The sequence below is a fragment of the Pelecanus crispus genome, chromosome 18 (genome assembly GCF_030463565.1).
Source record: "Pelecanus crispus isolate bPelCri1 chromosome 18, bPelCri1.pri, whole genome shotgun sequence".
Taxonomy (NCBI): Eukaryota; Metazoa; Chordata; class Aves; order Pelecaniformes; family Pelecanidae; genus Pelecanus; species Pelecanus crispus.
This window is the reverse complement of record NC_134660.1, coordinates 1,444,846-1,454,654: the sequence shown is the minus strand read 5'-3', so window position 1 is coordinate 1,454,654 and position 9,809 is coordinate 1,444,846. Positions and strand designations below refer to the sequence as shown.

Sequence of the window (9,809 nt, the reverse complement as noted above, 5' to 3'; positions counted from 1 at the left end):
GAGACAGGGGAGGGCTGAGCATCGAGCAGAGGGGCAGAGCAGGGGGAGCGTTTCTTTCCCTGGGTGCACAGAGCCCTGCCACCCCAGCACGGGCTCCCATGGCTGCTCAGGGTCACCCACGCTGCGGAGAGCTGGATTGGGAACACCGGAGGGATTTGAGATGAGCTTGTGCCCTGCAGCAGGCACCAGGACGGGTTCGGCTGCGACCCCGCAGCCCCCTGCATGCCTCCGGGGTCCCATGGGGTCCCCCAGTTATGCCTGGCTTCCGAACACCTGCACAGCTGTGCTCCGGAGCAGCCGTTCGGCCGATGCCTGGGCTCACGCCGCGGCCGATGCTCCTGCTTCGGCACCGAGCACCCCGGCCGCTGCCGGCCGAGGGCTGGTGGGTGCCAGGGGGCTGCTTGGGCGCAGCCCAGGGGGTTTGGGCACCCTCCCCGGGCAGGCTGCGGTCTGCAGGTACTTACCACCATCTAGTGGCCCTTCAGCCAAGTGCGGGAGGAGGAGGAAGAGGAGGAGGAGGATTAATCCCCAGTCATGGGCTGGGATGGGCCTGGACCAGAGGGCTCTGGGGATGCTCAGAGCTGGGGCTGGAGGCGAGGGGCCACTGCTCGCACCCAGCTCCGGCTCCAGACCCGCAATGAAGTCTGGAGCAGCCAAACGTGGAGAGGAAAATGGCTTTATTGGGGGCTGCCAGCCCCCCGCGCCCCTGCCATGCCCCAGTGGCGTCACGGCGGGTACCACCGGGCACCGGGCGTGGGCTGGGTGATGGGATGTGGGTGTCTTCATGCAACGGGTTCCACAGGAGGCTGGGGCTGCTGGCGGGACAGCGGAGCCGGTTTCTCAGCATGGCCAGGGAGAAAAGCACCTGGATTCGGGGAGAGGGAGAGACACGGGTGGCGGTGGGGAAGGGGACACCGAGACGCAGGCTGGGACTGACGCGGCCTCGCACGTCGGTGACTCGTGGGCGCAGAGGGGATGAGGAGGGCGGAAGATCTCTGGGCAAACGCGGAGGTCTCGCTGCCCCAGGCAGCTGTCAGGACCCTGCCTCTAGCCTGGCTGCAGGGCCCCTCCACCTTCCCAGCCCTGACCTGTGCCTCAGTTTCCCCATCTGCCAAATGCCTCCATAACGGGTTTTGTTCCGAGAAAAACACTGCACATGCAGGGCTTGGCGTCAGCATTACAGCCGGTGACACACAGCTCCGAGTCCAACGGAGGTGGCTGCCGTGGTTTTAGCGCATTTCTCCCTCAGAGCTTGAAGGACTTGAAATCCAGGGAGTGACACTGGGCAGGGTGGCATTGTCCCTGAACTGCAACTGCGGTTCCCGGTCTCGCCTGCTCCCACGTAAAACAGAGACCAGGAGATGGAGCCAAAGAGAATCCTCAAGGCTCGGCACCCCGGACATGCTGGGGCACCCCAGGAACGGAGCCGCGTCGCCAGCGCCCGCTTCCACGCCCCATCCCCAGCGGGTGGACCCCGGGGTGCCCCCTCTCACCTGGGGTGCCGCGGTCCTCATCGCTCCTCCAGGTCGTATGCAGCCACCAGGTAATCCTTCGGGATGATCCCGACCACGTTGTTGAGCTCTCCGACCCACCAGCCGTACACATCGTACTCCTGGGGAGACACAGCCGGAGGGACGCGGGTTTAGTGCTGGGGCAGGAGACATGGCTCACATCCCTTCCTTCGGCACCTGGGTCTGCAGAGAGCAGTCCCCAAACTCCCACCAGCAAATACCCCCGTCCCCCTCATAAATCCTTCGCTGTCCTTCCTACCCCCCTCCTTCCTTCTGCCCCGCTCTGCCCCTTCGCCCTAGCTCCTGTCAGGCATGGCTTGGGGCTTGCTCAGAAACTCAGCATTTAATTCACACCCTGATATTTTGGGGTATTTTTAGGCAACTCTCGGGATGGCCCAGGCCCCAGCCTGGAGCTCTGTGCTCCAGCTGGATCGTGCCTGGGTAACCCGTCCCCTCCCCAGATTTACGTATGATTTTTCCCCTGACAGCAGATATTGGAGGCAAATAATAACAGAGAAAACTTCCCCCCACGTGTGCGAGAGGAGGAGTTAGGACACACAGGCTTAAGAAGTTTGCCATCAAAATAGGAGATTTTTTTTTTTAAAAGGAGATGTTAAAAGTGATGTGCACAGCAGCACGTCCCGTCCCGTGTCCCGGTTGGGGCATTTAATGGGTCCCCGAGCTCATCCCTGCTTCCCGACAGGGAAAGGGCTTTGCTCAGGAGAGGGTCACCTGAGACAGACATTGCTCCCGATGCTGCCAGCTGGAGCCAGGGAAGGGTCCCAGGAATCCCACCGCTCCCCGGGCTGGGATCCCGGTGCTCCCCAGGGACCCACACCCAGCAAACAGCACCGGGCAGGCCCCCGCCACGCTGCTGGGAAGGAAGGAGCGAGGAAGGATGGGAGCTACACCCCCTGCCCTGTTGTTCTCACCAGCCAGGGAGGAGAAAAAAAAAAATTCCTGCTGTAAAACCAGAAGGAAAAATTTGGGTCTATTTGCTGTAGCCTGGAGACCCGTGGGCAGAGGGGCCGAGGTGCACCCCGGGCGTGACGGGGAGCCCCCGGCCTCCGCTCGCCCCCCGCCAGCTCTGCCCTAGCCTGAACGCGATGAGGTATTTTAAAATAATTTCTGCTTTGATGAATTGCCGGGTAGTCCGCGATTGCTCATAATCAAAGGGAGGAAAATGCAAATGAGAGCCAGCCGAGAACTCGCGGCACCGAGCGTTTATTTCACTGCGCAGTGCCAAAAAGAATTAAAACAACATTAAACTCCCAGCAATAATGTTTAAGTCCTCGTTTCCAAGTGCCAAATTGCACCACTCTGGATCATACAGATGTTCGTTAATTATGCTAATTTTTATTAAACTATTAAAACGAGGAGTGCACTGGCACAGCAAGGCAGAGCCCAGTGCAGAGTGAACTCTGCTCTCGTCTGGAGGTGCTAATTTACATCTTGCTAACGTGCTGCTGCCTGATACCGGCTTTTGGAGGGGGGCGAGGAGAAGGAGGGAGCTCGAGGATGGTTTTGCTGGAATCTACCTAATTACATGCTAATGGGGCCTCTGTGCTCAGTACCTGCCTGGACTGCATGGCGGGGGGGGGGAAGTAATTTAGCTGAGACTTTACAGAAGGGACCGAAAACCCACTAATCGGGAAGATAATTGCTCCGGCGAGGTCGGTGGGCCCCGAGTGTGCTGGTACGGTGGCATCGGGAGAGGGGAGCGGGATGCTCTGCCCCCTCCGCCCGCTTAACCTCCATCAGACGCTGCACGGCAGAAGCTTGGCAGGGTGCTGGAGGCAGCACCCATGGGTGCTGATGCCACGCCAGGAGCCCCTGCAGCCCTGGCACGCAGCAGCGGGCATCAGCCCGGAGACAGAGCAAAGCCATCGCTCTGCTGCGTCCCCCGAAACGCGGCAGGGCCGAGCAAACCGGGAACGCAACGCCCTTTCCAGGCTGGCGTGTAACAGGGAACTGGATTTAGGGGTCGCCCCAACAGCCAGCCCCCTGCCCAGCCATCCTCTGCGTGGCCGCGATGGCCTCGCTCCGCTCCTGAAGTGCTGTGATTTTTCTCCCAGAAGGAAGAAAACCCCTCAAAGCACTTCTCCACGTTTCATTCCCAAGATCCCCGGTGCCAAGTGAACCCGAAGCAGACGCTCGTTCAGATAATCGCCCGCAATCAGGGCTTTTATGGCAGGCTGGTGCACGGGGCCGTAAAAAGCTTTATGCTGCTAATCTCCATCGACAGGGGAGAAGGAAAAGGGGGAAAAAGAAACAACAAGACGACAACCGCAACCCCGCTTCTCTCCCTGCCTCGCACCACGGCTCCTCCAGCGTCACCCAGGAGAGACGATGCTCTTCCGAGGAGCGGGAAAGCGGAGTCCCTGAACGACCCAGCTACAGATTCCCCCCATCCCCATTGGGGGGGGACATCCCACAGCCCAAAGTCACAAAGGTGGTGACGGGAACGTGGCCGGCTGCGCCCTGCACGGCCGCAGATGGGCGACCGCCTGGTGGGACCCTAAATGTGCAGCCCCCTCTCTCCAGCCGCAGCTCCCCTGCTCCACCAAGCTCACGTTATCCCGTCCGGCATCCCTCCCCGAGAAGCACGGGCTCTCTTCCTCCGCCGAGCGGATGATATTTACTCCCCACCGGCGCTCCCAAGCCCTCCTTGCCACCGCGCTCCTTCGCCAGCCCTCGTAAACAACCCCGCCGGGCTTCGGGAAGGCCATTAATCACCCCCCTTCGCACAGAAGATCAATGACGCTTTGATGGATGCCGAAGGAAAAGCCAATCAGTCAGGGACTTATCGGTTTATGATTGCTCGGCCCCATTATTAGTGCTTGTGTGTCATACATTATTGTTAGGAAAATGGAGGAATCTAATTCATAGATGAGGTATGGCGGGCGCGCGAGGGGTCGGCTGACACCGGGGAGTTTTATACCAGGTCAGCTATACATCTATTTACCTCGAAAACCGGCTCGAAGCTGCAGCAAGCTCTGAAGTCGAGGGGCTACCTGTCCGTGGGGATTCGGAGCCGGCGGCAGCAGAGGGATGCGGCTGGGAATGCCATTTCCTTGGCACGTCACCCAGCCTGGCGTGCAGAGGAGTAATTTGGGTGATGCTCACCCTTTGCTTCAGATTGTGGCCTACACTTACTTGCCCCCCCCACCACGCTGCTCTTTTGTAGGGTAAATCCCTATCAAAATAAATGATTCCCACTTGTTTCCAATGATTCAATCCACAGCTGCTGCGAGGAGCTGAGGACTCGCAGCTGGGGCTGGGGCATCGCTCCTTGCTCCTGTCCTGTCCGCAGTGCCTGCTTGGCATCGCCCAGGGTGGCCGCTGTGTCCCACCCCACCGGGGTCCGTGTGTCCCATCCCACTGGAGTCCGTGTGTCCCACCCCACCCGGGTCTGTGTGTCCCACCCCACCAGGGTCTGTGTGTCCCATCCCACCGGGGTCCGTGTGTCCCACCCCACCAGGGTCTGTGTGTCCCATCCCACTAGAGTCTGTGTGTCCCATCCCACTGGAGTCCATGTGTCCCATCCCACTAGAGTCCGTGTGTCCCATCCCACCGGGGTCCGTGTGTCCCATCCCACTGGAGTCCGTGTGTCCCACCCCACCGGGGTCCGTGTGTCCCATCCCACTGGAGTCCGTGTGTCCCATCCCACCGGGGTCCGTGTGTCCCATCCCACTGGAGTCCGTGTGTCCCATCCCACCGGGGTCTGTGTGTCCCACCCCACCGGCGTCGGTGTGTCCCACCTCACCATGGTCCGCGTGTCCCACCCCACTGGAGTCCGTGCGTCCCACCCCACTGGGGTCTGTGTGTCCCATCGCAGGGGGAAGGAGCTCGCAGACATAAGGGGCCGCGAGCAAGCAGTAGTAGGGGAGAGGGAGGGAGAGGAAGGTGATGGTCCCCAGCTGGGGAAGGCCAGGCAGAAACGACCGCCTGGGCCTGGGGGAGGCACGTGGGCAGTTTTGGCAAGGACCACGGCGCAGCTCCTCCTTGGGATGCGTTCTCGAGCTTTCCCTAGAGGGACCGGCCTGATCGAAGGCGGTCAGGATTGAGCCCGTCCGTCATTCCCCGTTAAAAACAAGGCACCCACCAACCGGCTGCGCAAGGCAGCGCCGCGGAGCCGGGCACCCGCCGCCGAGCCAAGCCCGAGCCCACCGCCGCAGCGGCACGGGCTGGCTGGGGGTGCCGGCGCGGCCGGGGCGGGAGGGACGCGCGCCCCTTGGGGCACCCCGCGGCCGGCCGGCTCCCCGCCAGCACACCGCAGCCAGCGGCGACGGCGTGGGGGACGCACGGCCGGGACAGACGGACGGCAGAAGGTGCAGCTGGAGCCTCGCCAGCCGCCGAGGCCGGGCCGGGAGACAATAGCGGCGGCAGCATCCGATCCGCGGCGCTGATGGGATTGGGAGCCCATGTGAAACTGCCGTATTAATATTTATTCCACAACGCGCGCGGCTCCCAGCTTTGCGCGGCTCCGCCGCGCTCTGACCGCAGTACCAACCCTCAGGCACCGCAAACACAATTTGAAAACAATGTGACGGAAATGTTTAATCTGCTCAGCCCATCTGTGCTGCGTATTTCTCCAGATCTCCCTGAGAGAGGCGCCTTCGAATCTCCACATTGCCTTTAATATTCTCCTAAATCACCTCCCCACTGCACTTCAAGGGCCATTGCTACAATATCACAGGTTCATCGAGAGTGCACGGGAGAAGGGGGGTGCAGGGAGGGGAGGGTGAGGGACGGGGGGTGTCGGCTGGGATATTTTTTATTTTAAAATATTTCCCAGGGATGGTGTTCCTGTGCCCCTCGGACAGGCGAGAGAGAGGAGGAAAAAAAGAAAAAAAGGCAGGGGGGGGGTGTCGGAAATGAGAGGGAAGTTATTGTGCTGTTGCTGGGAGGCGATTAGCGAGGCTGTTTAGAAGCAAACAGGCTGGAATGGAGCAAAAATCATTTCCAAAGAATCGCTTTTATTAATCTCCTTCCTCGGCCGCTCGCTTTCACGTGCGGCTGCCGCTACTCCTCTCTTTGCAGAGCCCCATCCTGCTCCGCGCTTCACGTGCAAAACGGGCGCGGATGCTCGGGTGAGGGGGGGGACCCCGAAACAGCGGCAGCCCGGGGTGGGGGTGGCCGGGCACAGCACCCCCGTGTCCCCCGCCCCGGCACAACTGTGCCCTGGAGCCCAGATGCTCCAGCTCAGACGCATCCCTGCTCCCTGCCTCAGTTTCCCCATCGCACCAAGGCGGATCCCCGCCTCGCGGCCTTTCAATACGTGAAGGGGGTTATAAGGGAGGTGGGGACGGACTTTTTAGCAGGGCCTGCAGCGATAGGACAAGGGGTCACGGTTTTAAGCTAAAAGCGGGGAGCTTCAGACTGGGTATAAGGAATGTTTTCCGCTGAGGGTGCTGAACCGCTGGCACGGGTTGCCCGGAGAGGTGGGGGATCCCCGTCCCTGGACACGTTCCAGGTCAGGGTGACGGGGCTCGGAGCAGCCTGCTCGGGTCGGAGATGTCCCTGCCCATGGCGGGGGCTTGGGCTCGGTGACCTTTAGAGGTCCCTTGCCACCCAAACCACTCTGTGATTCCATCTCCACCGGGACTCCCCGCCTCCCTCCCCGGGCTGCTGGGTGCTGCCACCCCCAAAGCACCCCACTGCCGTGCATGGGGTCCAGGGGGGTGCGTGGGGTGCAGGGGGGGGTGCGTGGGGTGCAGGGGGCTGTGCAGGGTCTGGGGGTGTGCGGGGTCCAGGGGGGCTCTCGGGGTGCCGGGCTGCGGGGGGTGCAGGAGGGGTGTGCAGGGTACAGGAGGGTGCATGGGGTGCTGGGGGGGTGCATGGGGTGCAGGGGGCTGTGCAGGGTCCGGGGGTGTGTGGGGTACAGGGGGGGTGTGCAGGGTCCGGGGGGCTCTCGGGGTGCCGGGGTGTGTGGGGTACAGGGGTGCGTGGGGCCTAGGGGGTGTATGCAGGGTCTGGGGGGCTCTTGGGGTGCAGGGGGGGCTCTCAGGGGTGTGCAGGCTCCAGGAGGGTGCATGGGGTGCTGGGGGGGTGCAGGGGGCTGTGCAGGGTCCAGGGGTGTGCCGGGTACAGGGGGGGTGTGCAGGGTCCAGGAGGGTGCCGGGTACAGGGGGGGTGTGCAAGGTCCAGGAGGGTGCATGGGGTGCTGGGAGGGTGCATGGGGTGCCAGGGGGGTGTGTGGGGCCCAGGGGGTGTGTGCAGGGTCTGGGGGGCTCTTGGGGTGTGTGGGATTCAGGGCAGGTGCAGGGGGGGCTCTCGGGGTGCAGGATTGCGTGGGGTTTGGGGGGGGTGGGATGCAGGGGGGCTCTCGGGGTGTGGGGGACTCTCGGGGTGCAGGAGGTGGTGGGGTGCAGGGGTTCAGGGAGGGGGTGCAGGGGTGGTCTCGGGGTTCAGGGAGGCTCTCGGGGTTCGGGGGCGTGCAGGGGGGGCTCTCGGGGTGCAGGAGCTGGCAGGGTGCGCGGTTGCAGGGGTTCGGGGGGTGTGCAGGGATTCAGGGGGGGCTCTCAGGATTCAGGGGGGATGCGCTGGGTGCCGGGGGCTCTCGGGGGTGTGGGGCTGGCAGGGTGCAGGGGTGTGCAGGGGTTCGGGGGGGGGTGCGCAGGGTGCCAGGGGCTCTCAGGGGTGCGGGGCTGGCAGGGTGTGGGGGTGTGCAGGGGTTCCGGGGGGGCTCTCAGGATTCAGGGGGGATGCGCTGGGTGCCGGGGGGGTGTGCAGGGGTTCAGGGGGGGGCTGTCAGGATTCAGGGGGGATGCGCAGGGTGCCGGGGGCTCTCGGGGGTGCGAGGCTGGCGGGGTGTGGGGGTGTGCAGGGATTCAGGGGGGATGTGCAGGGTGCCGGGGGGCTGTGCAGGGGTTCGGGGGGGGCTCTCAGGATTCAGGGGGGATGTGCTGGGTGCCGGGGGGCTCTCGGGGTGCGGTGCTGGTGGGGTGCAGGGCTGTGCAGGGGTTCGGGGGGGGCTGTCAGGATTCAGGGGGGATGTGCAGGGTGCCGGGGGGCTGTGCAGGGGTTCGGGGGGGCTCTCAGGATTCAGGGGGGATGCGCTGGGTACCGGGGGGCTGTGCAGGGGTTCGGGGGGGGCTCTCAGGATTCAGGGGGGATGCGCTGGGTGCCGGGGGCTCTCGGGGTGCGGGGCTGGCGGGGTGCGGGGGTGTGCAGGGGTTCAGGGGGGATGTGCAGGGTGCCGGGGGGCTCTCGGGGTGCGGGGCTGGCGGGGTGCGGGGGTGTGCAGGGGTTCAGGGGGGATGTGCAGGGTGCCGGGGGGCTCTCGGGGTGCGGGGCTGGCGGGCTGCGGGGGTGTGCAGGGGTTCAGGGGGGGCTCTCAGGATTCGGGGGGATGCGCTGGGTACCGGGGGCTCTCGGGGTGCGGGGCTGGCGGGGTGCGGGGGTGTGCAGGGGTTCAGGGGGGGCTCTCAGGATTCGGGGGGATGCGCTGGGTACCGGGGGCTCTCGGGGTGTGGGGCTGGCAGGGTGCGGGGGTGTGCAGGGATTCAGGGGGGGCTCTCAGGATTCAGGGGGGATGTGCAGGGTGCCGGGGGGCTCTCGGGGTGTGGGGCTGGCGGGCTGCGGGGGTGTGCAGGGGTTCAGGGGGGGCTCTCAGGATTCAGGGGGGATGCGCTGGGTACCGGGGGGCTCTTGGGGTGCGGGGCTGGCGGGGTGCGGGGGTGTGCAGGGGTTCGGGGGGGGCTCTCAGGATTCGGGGGGATGCGCTGGGTACCGGGGGCTCTCGGGGTGCGGGGCTGGCGGGGTGCGGGGGTGTGCAGGGATTCAGGGGGGGCTCTCAGGATTCAGGGGGGATGTGCAGGGTGCCGGGGGGCTCTCGGGGTGCGGGGCTGGCGGGCTGCGGGGGTGTGCAGGGGTACAGGGGGGGCTCTCAGGATTCAGGGGGGATGCGCTGGGTGCCGGGGGCTCTCGGGGTGCGGGGCTGGCGGGGTGCGGGGGTGTGCAGGGATTCAGGGGGGATGTGCAGGGTGCCGGGGGGCTCTCGGGGTGCGGGGCTGGCGGGGTGCGGGGGTGTGCAGGGATTCAGGGGGGGCTCTCAGGATTCGGGGGGATGCGCTGGGTACCGGGGGCTCTCGGGGTGTGGGGCTGGCGGGGTGCGGGGGTGTGCAGGGGTTCGGGGGGGGCTGTCAGGATTCAGGGGGGATGCGCTGGGTACCGGGGGCTCTCGGGGTGTGGGGCTGGCGGGGTGCGGGGGTGTGCAGGGGCTCGGGGGGGGCTCTCAGGATTCAGGGGGGATGCGCTGGGTACCGGAGGCTCTCGGGGTGTGGGGCTGGCGGG

The 9,809-nt window shown here is 64.8% G+C and overlaps 1 protein-coding gene across 1 annotated transcript in view; it reads right to left on the bottom strand.

Moving 5' to 3' along the window:
• Nucleotides 1-1,510: 1,510 nt before the first annotated feature.
• Nucleotides 1,511-9,809, bottom strand: part of SKAP1 (src kinase associated phosphoprotein 1) — a 159,585-nt gene continuing 151,286 nt past the window's right edge. Inside the window, exon 12 of the mRNA XM_075722878.1 lies at nucleotides 1,511-1,612. Within this exon, the coding sequence (XP_075578993.1) occupies nucleotides 1,511-1,612 (102 nt within the window). The remainder of the gene's footprint in view (nucleotides 1,613-9,809) is intronic.